A 22,345-nucleotide genomic window follows, 5' to 3' on the forward strand; every position below is an offset into this window, starting at 1 on the left:
GGGAACCTACACGTCTCCACTGCGTGCGATGTACTCTTATCTTGACGGTCGCTTTCTCTAAATGTCACTGCTGCCTGCGTCTCGCGCTTTCGCTTGACAGTACACTCTGGACGCCTGAAGACATGGCCTCTCCGAAGATTGCCGCGATGGCCGTCTTTGTGACGAGTGGGATGTGGACCTGAACATGGAAAGCCTTGTGCACGACCCCCATCCATGATCGCGGGCGCTGCGAAACTTTGCCCGACTTCAACTCCACATGCGTCCGACACGTCCCAATCGTACGCGCACGTCTATGAACCCAAGTCAAGAGTCGTGAGTGTGAGTCTTGAACGAGTCTTGAGTCTTGAGTGGTGGAAGCGTGATGCAGGGCACTCGAATCACGTGATCTTCTCTCGCGCGCGCGAGTCTGATGAGATGAGTCGAAAAGGCACGAACGAGCCTTGAGTTGTGAGTTCACGAGTGTGAGTCATAGATCGCTTGGTGGAGGGCAGCTAAGGAGGGAGGGGGCAAGCGGCACCCTGTTTGTTTGCTCTTCACAAGCAACATCGACACCGCAACCTCACACGCATCCAAGACATCCAAGCGCCGCACGACGCCATGTCCCAACCAGGCGAGGCAGAAGTCAAGGATGCGGCGACCAAAGCGTTGGACAGGGAAGCTGCAAAGGAAGCCAAGAGGTTAGCAAAGGAAGCCAAATTCGCCAAGAAGAGCGCCGCGGCTGGTGCTGCTGCTGCTGCTGGTGCTGCTGCTGGTGGGGCAGGTGCTGATGGTGGTGGGGGAGGTGGGGCCAGCATCAGCAGCGGTAGCAGCAAGAAAGGGGAAAAGGGTGCAAACGCAAGTGTCAATGCGACTGCGAGCCAGACTGTCAAGGGTGGCCACGCTGCTGCTGCCGCTGCTGCTGCTGCTGCTGCTGCTGCTGCTGCTGCTGCTCCTGGTGGAAGCTCGAGCGGGCGCAGCAAAACAACCAGCAGCGCGCCAGTTTCGCACCCAGATGCGTCGCTGCCAACCAACACTCCAACAAACTCCCACGCCGCATCATCGTCATCCTCTGCTGCTGCTGCTCATCAAGCCCCACCAGGCGCCCCAATAGCGTCCTCGGAGGATTCCTCGCGAGAGAGGAGGGACGGCGTGTACGAAGAGCCGAGCCGCTTGTTCAGCAACGTGGTGGATCGGCATCCGCGCTCCCACGACGCTTTCTTCGCTTCAAAGATTGGCAGTACGCACGCTCAATTGCATCCCAGCATCATCCGACTCTCTTTTCTCATCTCCACCTTCAACTTGATGGGCGCATCTGCGCGTACCATTGGCGTGCTGGGCGCATTCAAGGATGTGGTCAGGGATTACAGGACGCCAAAAGGGGCGGTGCTCAGCAGAGACCTGATCGGCAAATTGGCACCGCAAATCAATGCGCTGGTCCATGCCAGACCTTTGGGGCAGGGTGTGGCTCACGCTATCCGCTATCTCAAGTACGAGGTCAGCCTGCTCGATCCCAGCCTGGCACAAGAGCAGGTGAGTGAGCGTGTAGGCGTATTACGTGCCACGTGCGAGGTGCGCGCCGAGGCTGACGTCGAACGTCTTGATGCGACTCGTGTTGCAGGCCAAGGAGCACATCATCTCTCGCATAGACCACTTTATTCGAGACAGGATCATTTTGGCATCCACCGTCATTCAAAACGTCATCTTTCAAAAGCTGCGGGCAGCGGGAGAAGTCGTGCTGACGTATGGCAGATCCAGCGTGGTGGAAGCGTCGCTCATCTCTGCTTCATCGCGTGGCAAAAGCTTCAGAGTCATCGTGGTGGACTCGGGTCCACTGTACGAAGGCAGGAGAACACTGGCCAGGTTGCTCGAGGCTGGCATTGAGTGCGAGTATGCGCTGCTCAACAGCTTGCCTGGTGTTATTGGGGATGCGAGTCTGGCAATCCTCGGCACCGCTAGTCTACTGGCCGATGGCAGTCTGTACGCTAGAGCAGGAACGGCCAGCGTGGCTCTGATTGCACGTGCCAAGGGCGTGCCTAGCATTGTCGCTTGCGAGACTTTCAAATTTAGCGAGAGGGTGCAATTGGACGCGCTAGTGGGCAACGAAGCGGGTGAGTGGGGTCGGTCAGCGGGACTGCGATGACGGCTTCCTACGTGCTGATCGCGATCAACCCACGCGCTCGACAGGCGATCCTCTGAACTTGCTCAGCTTCGACAGCGCCGCTGCCAACCCTCAATTACGGCCGACGGATCTGCAAGCACCGAACTTGGGCGTCAAGAGCCTGCTTTACGACCTCACGCCTGCCAGGTACATTACAGCAGTGGCTAGCGAAGTGGGACTCAACGGACCCGAGAGCGTAGGGGTCATTTTGCGGGATTACAAAAGCACACCTTGGAATTGAGAGCTTTACAAATCGGTGAATGGGTGCGCATCTGACACGAGGGTCTTTCGAGAAGCCAGCTTTGGGACGCCCGGGTAATGCTCAACGCAGACAGCTGTCTACATACGTCGCGAGATGCTGAGCACGGCCGCACACGCGACGCGTCGATGAGGTACACCTTTCACCAAGCGGCGTTTCTACCAGTGCGGCGCAGGTGGCATTGTGAGGTGTCTGAGCCTCGATGCGTACGACGAGGGAGATTGCACAGCGTGGTCGGGCAGCGCGACGTTCCGTGCGTCGGTCTCGAGCGGAGCAGGGTGGTCGATGCTTTGCAGCGCGCCATGCACTGTGCTGGGAGCTGCAATACCGCCATCTCGGTGCGGGGCAAAGATGCGCTCATTGTGCGAAAAGAGCTGACGAGGCGAAGTGACGTACCGCACCGACGGGCCGGAAGCATGCTGAGCTGCACTATCATCCATCAGGGGCCGATGCGCCGCGAGGGTTTTGTGTCCTTCTGTACCATGCACTACAGAGCTAGGCTTGTCAAAGGCCGCGTACATGGCAGGTTGAGCCTCTGCGCTGGATGCGTGGTGGTAAGCATGGAGCGACTCTTCCGACCAAAGGTGCCTGTGGTCTGCTTGGGCTGGAAGCGGTGCGCTGCCAAGCTGGACAGGTGGATCGTTTTGGGCATGCCCATAGTGCTGCGCAAGCAAGAGGTGCGCCGGATTCGATGCAGATGCGTGGCCGGCAGGCCATGGCATCGGGCGGTGCAGAGCATGGCTCAACGGCTGCGATGCTTGGGGATGATCCAGGTAGGGCAATTTTGACAAAGAGCTTTGGCCCATGATTGACGGTGTAGGATGGTGCAGCATCTGATCATGGGAGCCAGATGCGTGCGGGTCGCGGTCTTGCTGGGAGCGGTCTGAACGCGTATGGCTGTGATGGCGCTGAAGGCCGGATTGATGCCGAACGATTGGCATCTCCAAGCCCAATCTAAAATCAGGTCGTACCATAATGCTCTTGAAAGAGGGCAAGCTCTTCATCTTGTCGTTGAAGGCACGACCTTTGATGATCCACGCGCCTCCATCATCCTTCATCTTCTCCATGCTCTCGACCTGCAAATGATGCACCTGTGGGTGTTGCTTGCCCCACTCGCGCAAAGCGCTGTTCATGTCCTCGATCGGATATAGCATCAAGGATGGAGGCAGGCTGTTGATGATCGCTGTCACGTGCTTGCCATAACCTATGCCCATGACCTTCTTCGGCTCTGCTTCTGCTGCGGATGCTCGAGACGGACCGACTCGAACTGCTCCACCTTGACTGCTTTGACGCGGGGACGGGAAGAGGATGTGTGCAAGACCGTGTTCAGCGAATTTGGGTTCGATGAAGATCCTTTTCAGACTCTTGAGACGATATCCTCGAAAGCTTTTGGCCTCGCCTCCAACTTCCCATACTTCGGGTCTGTTGTTGACAGGTGCGAGCTGATCCACAAAGTAAGTTTGAACGTGACGGAAGGATTTTTGCCAGTGGCGCATAGCGCCGTTGATGGTCTCGAGTACCAAGGACTGCTGCTCTTGGCTTGTGATGGACTCTAAGGTTCTCAAAGCCGAGGTACCGTAGTGGATCTCAAAGGCTTCAATGGGCCCTACGTAGTATTGCGGTTCGCGAGTGCGCGGTCTCCCACGGGGTTTCGCAGCAGCCTTTGCTGCTTCGTGAGCGGCTGCTGCCGTGAGGCCATGGGTCGCCGCACCAGCAGGCTGTCGAGGGACGTCGGGTGGTATAGAGTTGGATGCACCACTGCCGGAAAGCTGCGCATGGCCAGTCGAAGAGGAGCGAGAATTGTCTTCTGCTCCTTCAGCATCCGCAGAGTGCGCAGAGGCTTGGAGATCGTCGGCACGACGAAAGAGGAGGGAACCTGTTGGCTATGTGCAGGTTTCCGTGGGGGCGCGCAAATGAAGCTCCTCATCATTTCTGGTCTGTGCGCAGCTAGAGGAGCTTGCACTACTCACCGCTGCGTCGAGGATAGCCACCTGGCGGACCAATGCGAGTGCAACGCCTGAGTTGGTCAGCAAGAGAAAAATTCGAGCGACGCGCATCTTGCTTTGCTGGCTGGCCAAGTAATCAGAGTAAAGGGCCTGTCACGCTTTCGCGTACACATCATGATGGCGAGGTGACGCACTGAAGACTTTGGCGGTACGGAAGTATGCTTGTCGCGTACGAGCACGTTTATAGGACAAGAGGGAGTGGTCGCGAACGGGATCATTGGGGTTCTATGAGTGGCGATATGCAAGTTTTCGTGACGGAATCCTCAGCGCTAGGCCAGCCGCCCGACGGGGTGGGCGCCGTCATTACCGATGAGTGGTGAGCAAGCAAAGCAGGTGCGATGCCGCATTGCATCCTTCTTCTCGACAAAGTACGCAAAGGTCATGTGCTGTACCGGCCTAGCTGTGACACTCTACCTGCGAGTACCTGCTGGACTGCGCCCAACAAGGGCCACAGATGATGTCATGGCAAAGTGTTGTCTGCCGTGCGCTACCTCTCGAGCACGTACGCGAAGAGCGTGGCGCTTTTATCTTGATCATTCGCGATCATTGTACTTTGGCATGAACGTGGGCATGACCTGCTCCTCTTCCTGGCTTGAACCCCCGCGCTGTGTTTTGATCAAGCTGATGCACATTGGCACCAACTCAGAGTGGAGGAAGTGGCAGGGACGAGACTCGATTATTGATCGCTTGGAAGATGTTCGGACGCCGTTGTAGCCGACTTCGAGGCTGCTTTACAATGGAGGCACTTGTGCTCTGAGAAGGAGGGATCAAGTAGCTGTCGCGAGAGAGAGAGATGTGAGTGGCGAATAGTGCATGCCGACTATTCACATTCCCACTCACAATCACAGCCCACGGTCATCGTCGTTGCGATCGCATGCCGAGCAGCTTGCTGAGGCGGCACGAATCCCGGTGCACACATTAGCCCTCGAGCATTCTTGCGCTATCGGATCCTGTGGCACGCCTGCCGTTCAGCCACGCGAAGACCTTGCCGGCTTGATGGTCAAACTCTGCCATCGTATACGGATATAGCCACACGCCTCCACCGCGGATGTTGTGGATCGTGTCTCTCGGCGCCCACGCTTGGACCTGTACGGGATGACAAAGGTTTCCCGTTGGGTATGCGTTCGATTCGGAAATCGATTCGCACGGGTAAGGCGGGAGAATTGGGCCGGAAGGTCAATTGGATCAAATTTGGCACGGCAGACGTGATGCGTCGCGAGTCCTTGCCGCCATTACCAGTCGCGAGCGCGCCCGTCATCAAGGAGTCCAATGTCCTGCCGCTCACAGTCACCGTGCCGAAGATGATCGTATTCGGTCAAATAGCGTTGACAGCTTGCGGACCAGCGGCACGGTGTGCAATGTGTAGCTTGCACTTCTTTGAGAGCGTACCTGATCCTCAGTGGCAGAACGGACGAATGACAAATGCGAATCTGAATGAATCTGAATGTGAATCACAATCGTGAATCACCAATCTGAATGTTCGATCAAGTCGTAGATCCTCTTTTCCTCCAAAGCTCCAACTTCCCTGTGACTCGAACTCGATCGCGCAGATCAAGAGTCAGAGTCGCATCCAATCGAAATTCACTTCAAAATGGGTTCATCTGATCACGAATCGTGAATTCCAAACTTCTCGACTTGCAACTATGCGCCACCCTTTGAGCAATAAATAACTTTGAAAAAGGATTCAAGATTGATTGCTCGCGCATTCTGTTCCAAGCGAGCGCCGAAGTCACGTGAATCGAGAATGACCAGCTCTGCTCGCACGAGAAGCTCCTGCATTGCGCGGATGCTCGCGTGATCGAAGCGCGGGCGATGATGCACTCACGACTGTGGGCTGACGCAGACCCGCCACTGCGCCCCCCGCCGCATCACGCGGCCGGGGGTCGTGAGGCGCGGACGCCGAAGTGCGTGGAACGATGACGAGATGCGGTGCAGCAAGCGCGCGTGCTGGAACTTGGACTCTGATCTGGTCTGAATCGTGTTCGATCGAATCACGAATGGTGGAGGTCTTACTCGTCGTGAGCAGGAGCATGCAAGATGGCGAGTCACCGAGTCGCGAGTCACGAGTGTCGACGATTACGAATCACGAATGGTGAATGGATGCTCTTGCTCATTAGCAATCCACCATCACCATCGCGTTCACGATCGCTGTTCATCATCGCACCCAATCACACGTTCGTGCCTCGCTACGACAACTTCAAAGCACGCTTGGGCAGCCACGTTAAGCAAGCTAGTCCGCTTCACTCGCCTTTCAAAACACATCAACATGGCGGACGGTGAGTGATGGTGCACCTCCTTTTCCTCTGCGATTGCTTGCACACTGATCTGACGCTTTGCTGCTCACCATTCTTGCAGAAGGTACTACTGTCATCGGCTACAAGACCCGTGGGGGTCAGTCTGGAGGCGGAGGCGGAAGTCAAGGACCTACAGCTTACGAGCGCGCAAAGGCTGTGGGTGCCATCACTGAGAATGACCGAAAGAGTGAGTCGCGCTAGACTTGATGGGTGTGGAAAGATGCAAGTGCGAGCTTTGCGCGACATTTCAGTGTCAGCCAGCGAGCGAGCGAGCGAGCGAGGCGCCATGATAGAGGGGCGTGCTTCGAGTGCATCTACCGCCCTGCATCGACATCTTACCCGTGTATGCCGCTTGCATTCTTTTTTTTTTTTCGCAGCTGCTGCGGGTCACAACAAGGGTCATGCAGGGCCAGAGCATGGTCACTTGGCCAAGCTTGACCGAGAGAATGAAGTTGCGCCACCCTCCAAGGTCGCCCCAAGCGTGGGCAAGGCCATCGCTCAAGCCAGGCAAGACAAGAGCTTGACTCAAAAGGAGCTGGGAACGAAGATCAATGAGAAGCCTCAGGTCGTTGCAGAGTATGAGAGCGGCAAAGCTATTCCCAATCAGGTCATTTTGGGCAAGCTGGAGAGAGCTCTGGGCATCAAGTTGAGAGGCAAAGAGTGAGTCGCGAGCGACGTGTTGATGCGTTTGCAGGTCGAGTGGGACACTTTCGTGCAGGCGCTGAGGCATCGTTGCTGACACGATGTCCAAACCGCCTCCCCCCCCTTGTCTTTAGCATCGGCTCTCCTCTTGGAGGACCCAAAAAGAAGTAGAATACTCTTGATAATGTCTACCAACGCTCAGCTTGCACGGCATATGCTCTGACACGCGACATCGACGCGCTGATAATGTGATGAGCTTCAGCCTAGCCGGCATCAGCCGTTGCCCTGGGATGTACCACTCGCGATTTGGTTCTGCGCTGTAGGTGAACACCCTTCCTACTGACTCCTCAGAAGCGCACAACGGCCTGGAAACCAGGAGATTTCTAGACCTTTCTCTGCAATGTCTTGTCGCATCTTGACCCCGGGTCGCCGTAGCGACTATGTTGAAGCAGTGGATATTGCCCATGCCCCGCTGCAAAACCTCTTGAAGATCACAGCCAGATGAAGGACACGACATGCAGGCGTCTGGGTCATCAATGACAGCGACCGCCTGTACGGCAGCTTCTCATCCTCAAGGCGTGATAGTTCAGCAGGAGCTGGTACAGATCCAGGTGAGTAGAAGCCTTGACCAGACTTTTCGTGTAGAGTGATGTGCGCACCGTCGCCTGAGGACGAAGCACGTAGAGGATGGCGCTTCGAGATCTCCCATCAGGCTCGCGACGCCTGATGGGCACCATGAACGGGTTCGCCCGCAAATCACGAATCAAGCGTCAGCAAGTCACCAATCACCAACCACGCATGCTGTGGCTCAGCTCATGCATGGCTGTGTGATGTCTGTGCTAGCAATCATCAGCCTTTGCGTGCGTCGGATTGGTCGAGAGTCGCGAGTCGAGTCATGACCACAAAGGTGGCATGCAGACTCGGGGAGCAAGAGTGGCTGAAGCTGTGGGTACGCGACAAGGCGAGTCAAATCACCGGGGGAACGCGCAACACAACACCTACAGCGATCGAAGACTCTTCAATACCAGCTGCTGCGGCTTGATGCGGTGTGTGGTGGCGCTTTGCTCGTGCATGCACGCCTCGACTGTCCGCCGAGTCCATGCAGTGCTCGGCGCAGCTTACACGGTCGACCAGCCCCGATCACGCATGGGCGCACCACGGGCATTCGTGATTCATGAGCGATCGAGCGGCGACACTCAGACTCGATCGACTCGGATGGAATACGCAAGACGGCCTGTTCAAATAGAGCAACTTGGCAAGCTGCTGCAGCTCACGTCTGCGCAGCCACGCCCGAGCTCGGAAATCTTTCCTCACCAACACCCACCACCAATCTCCGCTATATGCTCGATTGAGCATGGCACGGCAATCCATCACCGAATGCGATTAAGGAGTTGCTGACAGCAGCAGCAGCGTTGGAGCAGCATCTTTTGCCCGCCCTGATTCACATTCTGCGTCGTTGATGCGTGCACCGCTACTCGTCAGCCCCGATGGGCTGCGCGTGCATGGTTCACGCCTTGGCACGCACCCACCAGCGGCAAGGCTGAGTCCCGCAGCAGGTGGGGAAGAGGCTACTGCCTCTACTGCACTACCGCCGCGCACCGTCTCCTGGCCCAAGTCATCCCTGCACTGTCCATCGAATACTGGCTTGAAGCTTACGGCGGTCTCGCTCGGCGAGCAGGTACCATCATCATGTAGGCCGCACAAGCGCCTCCGGGTCTGGCGAATGGCAGGGACACGCATGCGCAGCTGTTACGGACTGACGAACGCCAAACGCATAAAAGCCACGCTCGATCATCTTCTTCTTCTCCTCCCTTCATCTTTTTCCTCATCTTCGCTACCTCACCAGCCCTAGGTGGGCAATGCCTCTCTCTGCCTGATCTGCGACGCTCTTCGCTATCTGCGCAAAGCAGCTGCTCACTGTCAAGCATCAGGCACAAACCTATCATCACCCCCATCACTAGACCTCGCCATGCGCTCGTCGTTTCTCATCTTGCTGCTTTGCTTTGTGCTCTCAGCTAGCGCAATTCCCGTCGATTCAGTCGCTATCGGGCCACGTCAGGTCGTCTCCCCTCGACACGAACCGGTCGCTCTTAGAGACGGCACGGATGCCGGCTCGACCTTGCGCAATGCGCTCTGGGGCCTGCCTGCACTTACCAGCTTTCAACCGCCGTGGGAGCATCGCAAGCGTGCAAACGTGCAAGACCTGAGTGATGAACTCAGCATTCAAAAGCAAAAAAGAGTCGATGCATTCAACGATCTTGCCATCGAGTGCCCAGGTTGCGTAGCAGAGGGTTCCGCTCTACCCGCTTTCCAATTTGACATCAACGAGCAAGGCAAAGTTTCTTACAAATGGATCGATTGGGGCTTTTGGGGCGATCCTATCGCAAAGCGCTCGTCTTTGCACGACGCGCCAGAAGGAGTTCTCGCAGCGGACCATATCATCGGGAAGTCTTCGACCGAGGAGCCTCTGTGGAGACCAATCAAGATCAGCTATCCTATCTGGCCTCAAGGATCCGATGGTGGACATTCGTGGTATGGCCCACGTGGAAGACGCCCACGCGCCTTGAAGGAGAACATTCTCGAGAACCGCTCGGGCACGTCAGAGACCATCCGACCAAGAGCTGCAGAGGCTGCTGTCCTCGAGAGCCTTCCTAGCGGCACCATTACCCGCAGGCAGGTCGGAGGGACTTCGGACAAGAAGCGTGCAGAGGTAGCCGAAATTTCAGGATCCCAAGTCAATGAGCATCGCAGTATCGACCTCGGTGTCACGCAGAGCGGACTGCGCGTCCACAGCTCGAGATCGGAGCTTCCCGACTTCAAGGAAGCTCTTCAGGAAGCGGCCAAAGGATGGGGACTCTTTGGACAGAACTGGGGCAAACGTGGACTGTTCAAGCGATCGTCATTCCCAGAAAGCACCACGACGCGTGAGAAAAACCTGAATGGCAGGCGGGCGGACTTTTCGGATGAAGAGGCAGAACTTGGCTTTGCCCAGCCAGCTTTCGCTGCAACCATCTACGGGCGCAATACTGCGACCGAGGAAACAGAGCTGGGGGCCGCGCAGCCTGACTTTGCGATCCCGATTTACGGACAAGGCGGAGCGCTGGAAGGACGCGACCCCGGATGGCCTCTGGTGATTGGCAACGCAAAGAAAGGAGACAAGGGTCAGACGTGGGGACGCCAAGACGTGAGCTCGACACAAGACGCGAAGCGTTGGGTGTTACCAGAAGATGGTGCAGATGTGGGCCGTTCCACGATTCAGACGGCAAGGAGTGGTGAGTGACAAGCCGTGGTGCAACGCATCGGTCGAGCGCAAGGCTGACTCGGTGAGCGCTTATCTACAGCGCAAGATGTCAAGGACAACCAAGCTACAACTCGAGCTCCGTCACCCGCTCTAGACCTAGACAAGCGTGCGAAGGAATTAGCCGTGCCCATCAACGGTTGGGCCAACACTCGTGGGAGGCGTTCGCGTCCGCGCAGCGCGCACATCACGCCTCGAGAGCTGGACGGCGAGCCACGCTTTCCTTATCCTCTCGGCACTCCTTGGGGCGAGCGCTCGATGAATCAAGAGGCTGATGCTGCAGTCTCCTCTCTCCTTGGGATGAGGTCCGACTCTACGGTCGAGGATGCTCACCAGTCGCAAGCAGGACAGCCCATCAACGCTTCAAACCGGCTCAAGGGTCCGAAGTGGGGCTGGTTCACATGGGCAGGAACGAAGCCCATCAAGAGTCGCGACTCTGAATCAGCTCCTGGCCTTGGTCACAAGGTTGTTGAAGAAGCGCGCGAGCGCGACGATGATCTCGACGATTCGGACGAATCGGCTAACATCAAGCCCGAAATCGATCTCCTGGCGCCTTGGCCCGGGGTCAAATACGCACAATGGATCAAACCACATCCGCACACGCCCTTTGGACTCCCCGCAGATGATGGTTCGGGCTGGGGTAAACGCAAAAGATCACTGCGCAAGCGCGAAGTGCCGCAAGATGGTCAGGTAAGGCTCAAAAGGTGGATTTGGGGCATGCCTTGGGGATGTAGCAATTGTGATGACGACGCTGCAGTCATCTCGCGCTAGAGCTCCGTTCGTTGCTCTCCTTCCGCGTCCCGCTTTAAAGGTACGACCAGCTCCTTCAATACCGCGCACTCGTCAGAATCGACACGTCACGTAATTCTCCGATCACTTGCCCCTTTCTCGATGTTATGTAGTACTGCGTTCTGAGACTCTGCGTGTAGTAAACACTTTACAAGGATCAAGAGAATGGTGTGAACGTGGGCGTGTGCGTGGGAGCACGAGTGAGCAGCAGCGACGGTTCAGATCAACGGGTGGGTCGATGCTACGGACAGCACCGCGCGAATGTTGTCTACCAATCGATTAGTATCGAGCACCTTTGCAGTGACTTTGTACTTGTTATTCTCGTCCGGCTCTACGTGCGTGATGTGCATCGCAGCAATTTCGGGCTCGGCTGCGGCGAAATCAGCGACCGCCTCGGTGATGTCCTTTTGAGCGTGGACGTTGGTAATGCCCTGCAAAGTTGGAGGGTGCCACGTCACTTCTGCAGGAGGATTCGCTGGTTGGTGAAGAGGTTCGCTATTCTCAGCTGCGCCGCTGGTGCTTGCGCTCTCGTCATCCGCTCTGCTCTCGAGCTGGTGAACGGTGACGACGTCTTGCAGGCTGCGTCTGCATCCATTCGGGCAGTTTATGATACCCACAGTGCCCAGAGGCGTCTTCTGCCCAGGCACGTCACCGCAAGTGCTCCGGTGGATGGCCTTGCTGACCTGCAAGAGAACAAAGCTAGGTTGGGCGAGGGACGGAGATAATGTTACGCTCTGCTTGCTCACCAAGTCATCCGACGGCAGTGGAGCTGCCAATGCCAGCGTGACAATCGTAAGTAGGGTCATCACGATCAGCTTGTGTGACGCTTTGGGAAAGGAGCAACGCATGATGTAGAGGGGCCAGTGGGCAGGTCGGTCAATGGGTAATTTTGTTGCTGCAGAGGCTCGATAAAACTTGCTGCTGACTAATGTGCGGCTGGCGAAGACTTGCTTTTGAAGCTCTTGATGTTTGCTACCGCCAAAGAAAGCAAGCCAGCATGTGCTCTTCAAGTTTTGAGACTGGCTGTCGTGTCTCACGCTGCGTTGCGTTTGGCAAGCGGACGCACTGTTGCAACATTTGCCACATTTTGCCACGCGTTTGAAACAGTGAGAGGACCTTTCGGTCATCTCACAACGAGCCAATGAAGACTGCGCTTTGGCTAGTGGGGTAGCTGAGATGACTCAAGAGGTCCAGTTTGGAGGACCATCGCAGTCGTGACTCACAAGTCTCATTGTCAAGTGATGAAAATAACGAAATAGTGTCCAACCTTTCCCGGAGTCGCACGACCCACCTTGAATAGGCGTCGTTTCTGGGCTCTCCCATGATTCATCAAGAACGTGACGGTGCCCACAACCCCTGCGCGCTCTGCCAGTATCAGACTGACGCTGCAGCTTGAGCATGGCACATTGTGGCAAGCAGACTTTCCAACTAGAGGCGCATGGTGTTTCAAGTGAGAGAAGAATGGGAAGACCTGCCCACACATTGGCTCAAAGGCCAACAAGCTGCATGTTCATATCATCGTCATCCGCCCTTGACACAGAGGGCTGCGTGTTGGAACGTCGAAGTTCCAAGACAACGATGCGGGACTATTTGCCCAGACCTGCCAGTCGATCGAACGCGATCGAGCACGTACTGGTGGCCGATGCACGAGGTCCAGCAACGTTGCAACTCTTTCTTTCGATTGACCATGCTTGACACACTTCCGCTTCCGAGCCCGTTGCCTGCAAAAAGGTCAACTTGTTCGGGAGAAAGCCCTCCATGGTGGGACTGAATTACGGATCGCATTCGGTGAAGCATGAACTTTGACTGTATACAGCCCAGCTAGGACAAGCATCAACGCGCGATGATTGCCTCGCGACCCTCTCGCCCCTCCTAAGCCAAGCCTTGCCTCTTCCGCACTGTGTACCTTTGGTGAATGAGTTTACAAGTGCAGAGGAACCGACGTCTTGAAACGAATGGCGTGATTTCCAAGGTTGTTCCAGTTCAAATCGTACACATCCACCAAAGCCTCGTAAAAGTGACCACTGCTACCTCCAGTAGGCTCGATACTCTTGATGTGAACGCCGCTGATGCGGGTTCTTTCTGCACTCCACTTTCTGACTTTGTTGTTTATGACCTCGCGCGCATCCGGGTTGGTGATCCCTTCAAGCGTTGGCGCATGCCAGGTCACTTGAGCTGGGCTTCCTCTCGGCTTAGCCACTGGCTGACTTGGCTCTCCATTATCTGCGCGCGCATTGAGAGTGGCGCGAACGCTGTCCTTCTGTTCCAAGCCTCGGGAATGGACGAGCTGCGCAAAGAGAGATCCACTTGAGTGCGCAGGTGGAAGGATATGAGGCACCACCAAAAGACTCACGCCCTGCGACTTCGACCAAGCTGGCAACGTGCCCACAGGATGAGCCAGGCAGAATGACGTAGTCCAGAGGACGACGGCAAGCTGAGCAAAGATTCCGCCAGCGATCATTTTTGTTCGACTTGTAATGTGAGTGTCGTGTTCGTCGTTGCTGTTATTCGCGACGCAGCTGCGCTGTGAATACTTGCAGTTGATGATGGGAGGCAAGAGGGCGTCTTTCTGATCCACGGGCCTCTTATTTGTATGCTGTAGGAAGTCGAGTGTGGTAAGACGACGGTCTCGCACGCGCGCTCCCTGCTCCCCTTCGAGACAGGTCACCTTGGGTGATTCGATAGAGCAGCAGCGCCGACAAAAGGAGCCTCAAAGGTCAAAGCTTCGCTGGACGAAACGCACCCTACGACCAGAGGGTGCAACAACACAGCGGAGTTGTGACGTGCCACGATTCTGGACAGGTAGCAACCTTCGTGGCTCTCATCCGAGAACGCGACCTGGCTGTGCCCTGCATGCAAGCGCCTTCAAACGCTAATGACAACAACACCATTGCGTCAGGTGCCCAGCGATGACTGATTGTGGTGTACTTGATCCTCGTCGTGTAGAACGCGTGGCCATTCATGATAGTCCGTCATTTTTCAGTCTTGATGCGAGGTTGCATATCAGCAGCAGCTTCTTCGGCAATGAGCGTCGATGTCATGTGATGCGACCGTGTATGGTGTTTTTTCGCGTCACCTATCAGGTGCTAGCTGGCGCGAGTCAATTGGTGAGCGTACATGTCTGATTCGCCTCGATGCTCTAGCGTGCAGCGATCCTCTCGAAGGCGAGCTTCCGCAGCGGCGTGTACTAGTCGTCCATGGTGTTTTCGCGTCACCTGTCAGGTGCTGATTTGCGAGTCTCGGACCGTGAGCGCACCCTACACTGAGTTGGCCGCGAGCAAACGTCTTCAGCTTTGAATTACACTCCACAGCATGCTCCTTGTTCGAGGCCGGGCGAGGCAGCCCTCCAATACTCCTCGCTCTTGCTGTTGACGACATGTGCTGCGTGCTCGGTTCTGAGACATCGCCCATGGCCGATCGGCGCCAACGTGTTTCGCTTTGCCGCACGAGGCGCGTGTTTTGTGCAAATTGGTGCGAGGCTGAGACAGAGCCGACCTCTGCGGCCATGGCCTGCTGCACGTTGGCCAGTGGAGCTTTGTTTGGCCGGGAATGCAAGGAATTCGAACGCACGCCAGGTGGTGGTCGTGGATCACGCCGACAACGTCAGCCGAGCGCGTTGGCAGCGAAGCGGCGCCAGGCATGCCACGCCACCCAGACAAATCACTTCGGCGCCTCGCCTGGCCACTCAATTGCGGCGCTCGCCATGTATGTCCCCGTCCCCGTACCTTCAAGCAATCACTCAGTCACAGTGTTGGACAGCGTGCCACACGTGGGTCAGCGGCAAGAATGTGCAACCCAGCTGAAGGTACCCACTCGTCTTCGCGCCTGCAGCTGATGTGTTGTTGGAATGTCGATAGATGCCCGACAAGTCCCTCCCTGCTCCCTCTGAGCTTCCATCACACCACTTCTCCTCGAGACGGACCGCACTGCTGGCCAGTGCAGATCATCAACGACCATTTTCTGATTCAACTCCACTGCCAAAGCTTTGCACCCCGCTTCGCAAAAGCCGCATCGCCACTATGCGCGTCTTTTGCCATAGCGTTGCACTGCACTTCACCTGCCTCTTGGCTGTTGCTGTATACCTTGCGTCTGCTAGGACACACACCAGAAAGGTGAGGAGCAGGGCGCCCTGCACGAGGAGTAGCACTCACAATCCCTCTTCGCCTCCGCTTCCAACACGCCGATCCGCAGGCGAGAGCTCCTGGAGGCCCAGAGTACCATCGCGTCCATCTGAAGCTGCCAAGACGTGAACGCAGTCGTTACCTTCCCAAAATCCGCTTGCGTGGGCACGAGACGAAGGTTCGCCAGGTACGACGTGACTCAATAGTCGCCAGGTCTGCTGCTGCTGGTGCTGTGGTGCTGGCGACCCGCGACCTGAGGATCACCCACGCGGATGCAATCAACACGGCCCTAAATGGCGTTCCCGAGGATGCTAGGGAGGCTCATAGAGCGGCCCTGCACAGCGCCATCCGACATGCATTCTTGCAGGATCATAGTGCTCAGCACTTTCGTCTAGAGGGCATCCACCGTGATCGTCAAAGCGCGCCCCGCTTTTTCGTCAGGGGCGTCGTCTGGAATGATGAGATGGAGAGCATGGCCCACTCGGTTCGCAAGCTAATCTTGCCCAATCTGAATGGGCTTCATCATTGGCCGTGGTGAGAGAGGCGCAACTGCGGTACAGATGGCGACAAAAAGGCAGGATAGGATTGGTGGTATGGTGACGACGCTTTCAGAGGTGGATGCCAGCAGGGACTTGCTTGCTGAAGTGCATCATCACGTACGAGAGGGAACGACCGCGCCCGTGCATCATCGGCAGGCCTGTCTCAAATGAGATCAAGTCGTGCAGGTATCGAATCGAGTTGTTCGGCTCTTCAGTCGTAGCGCTTTGGATGTGCTGTGTGTGTGACTTGCATGTGATGAAAAGTTTGAGAGGTGGGGTTTGAACAAGTCCCAGTCGTGAGTGAGGGCTGTTCAAGTCTTGAGTTGCTGGGCACAGCGAGTACGGATTGCATGAGTCAGAGTAGAGAGCACACGAGACTTCGCGCCGGCAAGCGCTTGATGGGAGACGCGCCTCCACATTGCATTGCGAGCGCGACTTCTTGACTCTTGACCATTACGCCGCCATCCGCTCGAAGTCGGCAGGGCGCGCAAGGATGACTGCCATCCATTTGACATCGTCTCGTGGCCGCATCCAGCTCTGTCAGTTCAGTCTGAGTGCAGGTGATCTTGCATCTTCGGCGCACTCTCCGAACAGGAGTTCAGCAGTCCGGAAGGCGGGGCGCTAAACAGATGCGACAGCTGTCACTGCCACTGCTCGGAATGTCACAATAGTCAAAAGCAAGAAAAAGGGAGGGAAGGGGGTCCGGATGACGGCGAGCCAATGACCCATCAGGCGGCAGGACATTCCTCTTGCGTGTGTAGATGCAGCAAGAAGCTCTCGTCGTCGCTGCCAAGTCTTGCAGACCCTTGGGCGAGAGAATTTGGTCGAGCCGCACACCAGTGCCAACGGAAAGGACGCTCAATTCGACAAGACGAGTTCATGCTTGAATCGCTTCATTGTACAACGCTCCTCGTCGACCATTCGTGTTTGGACATCCTTCACAAACTGATGCCGGCGATATTCGGAAGACACGTAGGGCCCCGGAGTGGGAGGGTTGAGACTGGGCCTTGCTATACGAGTGCATGCGCTCGCACTGCAAGGCACCTTTGTTCCACTTTGGCCATGGAAAGCAATCCCCCCCTCCACTGCGTGTGGGCGCCTGCCTACGCATCCCCTTGACATTGTGGTTCGCCGGCGCATCGTTTGCAGCAAATGCTCTCGCCTGGCTGGCCACAGAGAGTCCCTTCCTTTACTCCACACACTGGAAAGGTGCAGCAATCGGGAGGGGGTCGCTTTTGGCGCGTACTCAGCCTCGACGACTAGAGCAAGCAAGCAAGCAAGCAAGCAAGCAAGGAAGGAGAAAGCATCTCAGTCGTAGACCCTCTTTCACCGCGTGGATGCAGCTCACCGCATGACACTGGGGTCCGTCGGCGCATCGTTTACAGCAAAGGTCCTCGCCGGGTTGGCCACAAAGAGCCTGTGCCTTTGCTCCACACACTGGAAAGGTGCAGCATTGAGGAGGGCCTGGCACGCGCCTTTCCAGCATACCCAAGCTCGACGACTGGATCGAGCAGGCTCATGTCAGATAACGACTCTCTCTCTCTCTCTCTCTTTTTCCACCGGACCGTGACCTACGTCGAAGGAGCGACCAGCTGCGTCGCCGACCGATGGGACTGCGCCGATTTGGAGTGTCGCGACAGCGCACACGACCACGAAAGCCCGAAGGACAGAGCGCATTTCAACTAGGTGAGGATCGAGAATGTTATGGAGTGTCAGCTCAGGGTTGCGCGCGTTGGTGGCCTGCTTGGCTCGCTGCGCCGCTCACCTTGAAAGTGTGGAGAACGAGGTGCGAGGATCGTGTCGAAGCGATGGATGAGGATGAGGAGGAATGCGCGATCGGGTGATGCGCAAAGATGGCGCTTTTTATAAACTTTCGAGGTGCTGCTGCGTGTGTGAGAGGCTTGTGAGTGCGACGTGTCAAGACAGCAGCCAAGGTGTGCACCTGGACAATCAGCAAGGAAACCGAGACGCAATGCGTCAAAGTGTAACCTTGCACATCGCGGTACGAGGACATTCGCACTTTCACGGATTAGCAAATGAGTGAGAAGCAAGGAAAGTGGTAGACACATTGCTTTGGCAATGTGTGCGTCGAGGTACCTCTTCATATAGCTGAGCGGATAGCAGCGATTCTGTGGGCTGAAAAGGGGGGTGCGCTGTCACGCAACAAAGCAGAGCAAATTCTTTTGGGGACCTACACCGACGTGGAAATTCACATTTCTCGGGAGCTAAGCGCATCAAACGAAAGGATTTCTTGATCGGAGTACATCTTTGCGCAACGCTTCAATGGACGGTGATGTGCACCGAGGTGCAAAGAAGGTGAGAGGCGCTCACTTTGATTGGAAATATGCGCAGATCGTCCCTCATCAATGCTGACCTGCGAAGAACTCCACAGACCCATGCACGCCTCGAATAGTCCCAACGCATCATCCTGCTTGACTTGCAAGACTGCCTCTCGAGGCACAGGAAAGCGGCAAATGCTGCGTCTTGTGGCTCGATCCGAGGTGCTTCGTCACGAGTTCTATGTACGAGGCGGTAGAGCACAGCTTCGCGGAGCATGAACGATGGTGCTCATGATGAGCAGCTTGCTCCCCCACCCAGCTCACAGTGCTTTCGAGACACACGATTCGAACCTTCACAGATTGTGATTCGATTTCGTTAGCTGGAGCTCATGTAGGCCTTTTCAATTGAAATACGAGTAAGTCGAGCATCCTGTGATTCTGGGATTTTTTTTTCTTCTAGATTTATAATTCTGTTCGCATTCGTTCGCACCTCGTTCGTGGCTCAAGCTCGAGTCTGGCATTCTGATGCGCCATCTCTTTGTCGAGCGGAACTATTGGTGAAGGCCCACATGAACTTACGCGCCAGCGCACGTCGTCTGTCTTTTGCAGCTAAGGCAGCAATCAGAGCCGGAGCACGAGACCTCAACCGGGCAAGGATCGATTTGGCAACACAAGCGAATGACCCTGCGCTTCAAGAGGAGAGAAGGATCTCTTTTCAGTAGGTTCCGGTTCCTCTGACTTCTCGTTGGGTGGAGGCAGCAACCCCCAGGAATATCCGGCACTGCCGCACCGGCTTGTGTCTCCTCGACATCCATCGCAGCAAGGGGGTTGCCCTTGCGTTCCGCACTTGGTTTGGTCGCCGGGACCGCAAGTGTCCACAGTGCAGCAGGGATTCTCCTTTCTGGGCAACAGACTCGCCGCAGCGTTCTCTCGAGCGGTGATGGTAGAGCGTTGATGAACGTCGGCCACAGCTGCATCCCTCTTCGTATTGTCGCTCGTGGAAGCCCCGCTGATGGCTCTAGCGCCAAGCTCCACAGCTTCCGGTAGCTCCAAGGAGCGCTTCAACGCGTTTGCTCCTCTGTGACATCTTTTGTCTCCTTTACACGAGTCGCAACAGTCAGGAGCGTCTGGATCTCCACAACGCTGCAAGTAGCCAGGCGAACACCTGTCGACGTTGCAGCAATGAGGTGTCGTCTTCGGTACTCTGACGAGCGCGTCAGGCTCCGATGACGCCCTGGAGAGCAAGTGGAAATCGCTGCTTTCAGATCGCTCGTCGACGTCGTCATGCTGATCGCCCTCGCTTGAGCGTCTTTTCGCGTCTGACTGTCGGAGAGCCCTTCCGCACTGGTCAGGATCTCCGCGGCATGAGTCGCAGCATGCCGGGCGCTCCTTTAAGCTGCATTGAGGCTGAATGCTTTCATCACAGCGGGCGAGCAAGCAACAGGGTGCCAATTGTCGTGCGACCAGCGTGGAGGTCTTCATGATGTCCCTAGCGAGCAAGATTTCGCTAGCTGTTTGAGCTTGGCTCTTCACGGTAGACCTGTGGAGGATGGTGATTGCAGTGGACTCCAGAGATCGTTCGTCATGGTGCCGTTTGCGCGGACTGTGCTCTGCGTTGCATCGTGGCGATCCCTTGCAACCAGAGCAGCAGCTCAGTTTGTGCCCTGGCAATGTGCACCTCGACTGCTCGTTCAGAGTCGCGCAAGGCGCGGTATCGCAGCAAGAGTCCGCTCTTCGGGACAAGTCAGTTTCGGCCGACTCGAGGGCGCTCCGCGTAACATGAGTGTCGTCGTTGAAGCTGTCCGTGGTGGACTCCAGAGATCGTTCATCATGTTGCCGTTTGCCTGGACCATGCTTTGGATTGCACAGTGTCGATCCCTGGCACCCAGTGCAGCACGGAGCATCTTTGCCTGGTCCGCACATAGCTTTGTTCGTAGCGCAAGACGCCGTTTGGCAGCAAGAATCTAGCTGCCTCGGAAGCAAGCGGTCTTTTTCAGCCGAACCGGCAGAGCTGCGGGAGAAGATGCGATCGTCGAAGGATTCGACAGCAGAGTCCAAAGATCGTCGAGGATAAGGCGGAGGGGCTGGTTTAAACCGTCCCTGCCCCGGAGACTTACCACCTTGACACGGTGGTGTTCCCTTGCATCCGAAGCAACAAACTGGGGGACTGTTCTGAGAGCATCTATCATCAAATCCACAATAGTCGTAGTTGCAACAATTGAAGTCGTCTCTTGCAAAAAGCATGCCAGTGACGGGATTCATGGCTCTCGAAAGAAAGACTTCACGATGCACGAGCGATTCCGGCGAGTCCAAAGAACGCTTGCCAGGCGGCTTCTTCTTGCATTTTGACTCCTTCTGGCATGAATAGCAGCACTGGTCCTCCGGAGATGGATCGTTGTCACAGAGCGAAGGAAAATTGCAAGGGGGAATCTCGCAGCAATTCTCGTACGGTGGTGGAGGGATTTGCCTCGGCAGCAGCATGCCCGACGTGGCTTGGGCTGGAACGCGTGGAAGCAGACCGCTACCGACGTCCGCAAGTAATGAGTCCTTCGTAGATTCCAAAGAGCGCTCGGTGGAGAGCGTCGATTTGGGGCATTTCTTCAGGTCCTTCTTGCACGAAAAGCAGCACTGATTCGTTGGAGCTTCCGTTCCGCAATCAAGTGGCCAGACGGGGCAAGGATCGATCTCGCAGCAATTCGTGTAGGGTGGGGGCGGAGGCTGCCTTGGCAGCAGCAAGCTATCCACAAGCTCGTTGCGAGGCTGAGCGGGAGATTTACCGCAAAGCTGCGAGTTGCCCTTGCAGCCGTCGCAGCAAGGCAACTTCTGCGAGCTCAGGCAAGACAGAGCTTCTACTTCGTTTTGACAGGATTCAAGAGCACAGCAGGGCTGCTGTGCTCTTGGCAGCAAGCTATCGGCAAGTTGGTTGCGAGGCCGAGCAGGAGCGTTACCGCAGAGTTTCGGGTCGCCCCTGCACCCGTCGCAGCAAGGTAACTTCGACCTGGTCGAGCAACTGAAAATTTCTTCCGCGGTATGACAGGGATCGGTGTCACAGCAGGGCTCGGGCCTCCTTGGCAGCAAGCTATCGGTCAGCTCGTCGCGACGTTGAGGTGGAGGTTTGGGGCAAAATTGCGAACCCTTGCACCCGTGGCAGCAAGGCAGTGGTAAGTCCGTGCTGCAAGTTTGAACCTCGAGGAGAATACGGCAGGGATCGATGCTGCAGCATTTGTCCTTCTTCCTTGGTAGCAAGCTATCGATCAGCTCGTCGCGGCGACGAGGAGGAGTAGGAGGAGGTCGACGAGGAGGTGGCGTTCGAGGTTCCTCGCCGCACTGACTAGGCGATCCCTTACAAGCATGGCAACAATCGTCTGGCGACTCCGTCTTGCAGGTGTCCTTTTGCTGCGAGGTCTGACAGTAGTCGACATTACAGCACGACCTGGGCCTGCCCTGCCTGGGATGCAGAGTAGATGGAGGAAGCACATGAGCCCGCACCCCGCTACTCGCGTGCAGAAGAGTGATGGCACATATCACGATCGAGACGACGACGAGAAGTCGCATCGTGGCTAGCGACCCCTGTCTGCAGAGTAGAGAAAGGTCGGCACAGCAAGGGCAGGGCGAGGTGGATGATGTGTATATGCCCTCGAACTCACGGGCAGTTGGCTTGCAAATCAAAAGGTGCCCTTCGCTTGACCAGGAGAGCGAAAAGTGGTGATGGGAGAGGAAACGGGTGAGCTGGAGGACAGAGAGCCGTCTCTCGATTCGGCTCTACATCTCCTATTTATAAGCGTGAGCGTGCAGCAGACGAATAGCGCAGGCTTTGGGACAAATTCGCTAGCACCGGGTCATGCAACGTTTTCGACTCCTGTGCAGACGAGCCTATCCCATCTTGCTGCGATGTGCTACCTCAAAGAACATTAAAAAAAAAAAGACATGACCTCTGGTCCGTTGTGTCTGACTGCGCCTGTGGACCGTGGTGGTGAGAAA

General features: G+C 56.3%; 10 protein-coding genes across 10 annotated transcripts; 5 read left to right on the forward strand and 5 right to left on the reverse strand.

Moving 5' to 3' along the window:
* Nucleotides 1-597: 597 nt before the first annotated feature.
* On the forward strand, nucleotides 598-2,678 carry IE81DRAFT_314039 (nagb/rpia/CoA transferase-like protein; the record flags this gene model as incomplete). The annotated part of the gene is made up of 4 exons (XM_025512496.1): nucleotides 598-995; nucleotides 1,146-1,509; nucleotides 1,598-2,087; nucleotides 2,164-2,678. 4 exons carry the CDS (start codon nucleotides 598-600, stop codon nucleotides 2,376-2,378), a joined length of 1,467 nt encoding a protein of 488 aa, XP_025369259.1. The 3' UTR covers nucleotides 2,379-2,678.
* IE81DRAFT_142511 (hypothetical protein) lies at nucleotides 2,092-5,037 on the reverse strand. Its single transcript, XM_025510366.1, has 3 exons — nucleotides 4,537-5,037; nucleotides 4,367-4,387; nucleotides 2,092-4,279 (listed from the first exon to the last, which is right to left on the reverse strand). The coding sequence occupies exons 1-3, from the start codon at nucleotides 4,618-4,620 to the stop codon at nucleotides 2,555-2,557; spliced, it is 1,830 nt and encodes a 609-aa protein (XP_025369260.1). The 5' UTR covers nucleotides 4,621-5,037; the 3' UTR covers nucleotides 2,092-2,554.
* On the forward strand, nucleotides 4,530-5,210 carry IE81DRAFT_142428 (hypothetical protein). The gene has a single exon (XM_025510365.1). The coding sequence runs from the start codon at nucleotides 4,712-4,714 to the stop codon at nucleotides 5,114-5,116; it is 405 nt and encodes a 134-aa protein (XP_025369261.1). The 5' UTR covers nucleotides 4,530-4,711; the 3' UTR covers nucleotides 5,117-5,210.
* A 1,458-nt stretch (nucleotides 5,211-6,668) lies between these two features.
* On the forward strand, nucleotides 6,669-7,509 carry IE81DRAFT_347674 (hypothetical protein; the record flags this gene model as incomplete). Its single annotated transcript, XM_025516180.1, has 4 exons — nucleotides 6,669-6,678; nucleotides 6,758-6,883; nucleotides 7,074-7,356; nucleotides 7,473-7,509. The coding sequence occupies 4 exons, from the start codon at nucleotides 6,669-6,671 to the stop codon at nucleotides 7,507-7,509; spliced, it is 456 nt and encodes a 151-aa protein (XP_025369262.1).
* A 1,513-nt stretch (nucleotides 7,510-9,022) lies between these two features.
* On the forward strand, nucleotides 9,023-11,469 carry IE81DRAFT_142528 (hypothetical protein). Its single transcript, XM_025510367.1, has 2 exons — nucleotides 9,023-10,610; nucleotides 10,680-11,469. The coding sequence occupies exons 1-2, from the start codon at nucleotides 9,308-9,310 to the stop codon at nucleotides 11,405-11,407; spliced, it is 2,031 nt and encodes a 676-aa protein (XP_025369263.1). The 5' UTR covers nucleotides 9,023-9,307; the 3' UTR covers nucleotides 11,408-11,469.
* On the reverse strand, nucleotides 11,431-12,231 carry IE81DRAFT_357499 (hypothetical protein; the record flags this gene model as incomplete). Its single annotated transcript, XM_025516691.1, has 2 exons — nucleotides 11,431-12,108; nucleotides 12,172-12,231. 2 exons carry the CDS (start codon nucleotides 12,229-12,231, stop codon nucleotides 11,644-11,646), a joined length of 525 nt encoding a protein of 174 aa, XP_025369264.1. The 3' UTR covers nucleotides 11,431-11,643.
* A 1,115-nt stretch (nucleotides 12,232-13,346) lies between these two features.
* Nucleotides 13,347-13,886, reverse strand: IE81DRAFT_330392 (hypothetical protein; the record flags this gene model as incomplete). The annotated part of the gene is made up of 2 exons (XM_025515187.1): nucleotides 13,347-13,712; nucleotides 13,779-13,886. 2 exons carry the CDS (start codon nucleotides 13,884-13,886, stop codon nucleotides 13,347-13,349), a joined length of 474 nt encoding a protein of 157 aa, XP_025369265.1.
* Nucleotides 13,887-15,107: 1,221 nt separating this feature from the next.
* On the forward strand, nucleotides 15,108-16,119 carry IE81DRAFT_142584 (hypothetical protein). The gene is made up of 2 exons (XM_025510368.1): nucleotides 15,108-15,537; nucleotides 15,617-16,119. Exons 1-2 carry the CDS (start codon nucleotides 15,283-15,285, stop codon nucleotides 16,082-16,084), a joined length of 723 nt encoding a protein of 240 aa, XP_025369266.1. The 5' UTR covers nucleotides 15,108-15,282; the 3' UTR covers nucleotides 16,085-16,119.
* A 1,607-nt stretch (nucleotides 16,120-17,726) lies between these two features.
* IE81DRAFT_142606 (hypothetical protein) lies at nucleotides 17,727-18,401 on the reverse strand. The gene has a single exon (XM_025510369.1). It carries the CDS (start codon nucleotides 18,188-18,190, stop codon nucleotides 17,798-17,800), a length of 393 nt encoding a protein of 130 aa, XP_025369267.1. The 5' UTR covers nucleotides 18,191-18,401; the 3' UTR covers nucleotides 17,727-17,797.
* A 534-nt stretch (nucleotides 18,402-18,935) lies between these two features.
* On the reverse strand, nucleotides 18,936-22,300 carry IE81DRAFT_142615 (hypothetical protein). The gene has a single exon (XM_025510370.1). It carries the CDS (start codon nucleotides 21,917-21,919, stop codon nucleotides 19,007-19,009), a length of 2,913 nt encoding a protein of 970 aa, XP_025369268.1. The 5' UTR covers nucleotides 21,920-22,300; the 3' UTR covers nucleotides 18,936-19,006.
* Nucleotides 22,301-22,345: the final 45 nt, after the last annotated feature.

Source organism: Ceraceosorus guamensis (assembly GCF_003144195.1).
Source record: "Ceraceosorus guamensis strain MCA 4658 unplaced genomic scaffold IE81scaffold_33, whole genome shotgun sequence".
Lineage (NCBI taxonomy): Eukaryota > Fungi > Basidiomycota > Exobasidiomycetes > Ceraceosorales > Ceraceosoraceae > Ceraceosorus > Ceraceosorus guamensis.

Excerpts from the sequence above, each read along its gene's own strand:
- IE81DRAFT_142511 (XM_025510366.1), bottom strand. The coding sequence starts at position 4,620 with ATGATCCCGTTCGCGACCACTCCCTCTTGTCCTATAAACGTGCTCGTA. Across the intron at positions 4,388-4,536 it reads CCGTACCGCCAAAGTCTTCA|GTGGCTATCCTCGACGCAGC; the intron begins GTGCGTCACCTC and ends TTGGTCCGCCAG. Across the intron at positions 4,280-4,366 it reads TGGCTATCCTCGACGCAGCG|CCAACAGGTTCCCTCCTCTT; the intron begins GTGAGTAGTGCA and ends ACCTGCACATAG.
- IE81DRAFT_142428 (XM_025510365.1), top strand. The coding sequence starts at position 4,712 with ATGAGTGGTGAGCAAGCAAAGCAGGTGCGATGCCGCATTGCATCCTTC.
- IE81DRAFT_142528 (XM_025510367.1), top strand. The coding sequence starts at position 9,308 with ATGCGCTCGTCGTTTCTCATCTTGCTGCTTTGCTTTGTGCTCTCAGCT. Across the intron at positions 10,611-10,679 it reads GATTCAGACGGCAAGGAGTG|CGCAAGATGTCAAGGACAAC; the intron begins GTGAGTGACAAG and ends GCTTATCTACAG.
- IE81DRAFT_142584 (XM_025510368.1), top strand. The coding sequence starts at position 15,283 with ATGCCCGACAAGTCCCTCCCTGCTCCCTCTGAGCTTCCATCACACCAC. Across the intron at positions 15,538-15,616 it reads CTAGGACACACACCAGAAAG|GCGAGAGCTCCTGGAGGCCC; the intron begins GTGAGGAGCAGG and ends GCCGATCCGCAG.
- IE81DRAFT_142606 (XM_025510369.1), bottom strand. The coding sequence starts at position 18,190 with ATGAAGAGGTACCTCGACGCACACATTGCCAAAGCAATGTGTCTACCA.
- IE81DRAFT_142615 (XM_025510370.1), bottom strand. The coding sequence starts at position 21,919 with ATGCGACTTCTCGTCGTCGTCTCGATCGTGATATGTGCCATCACTCTT.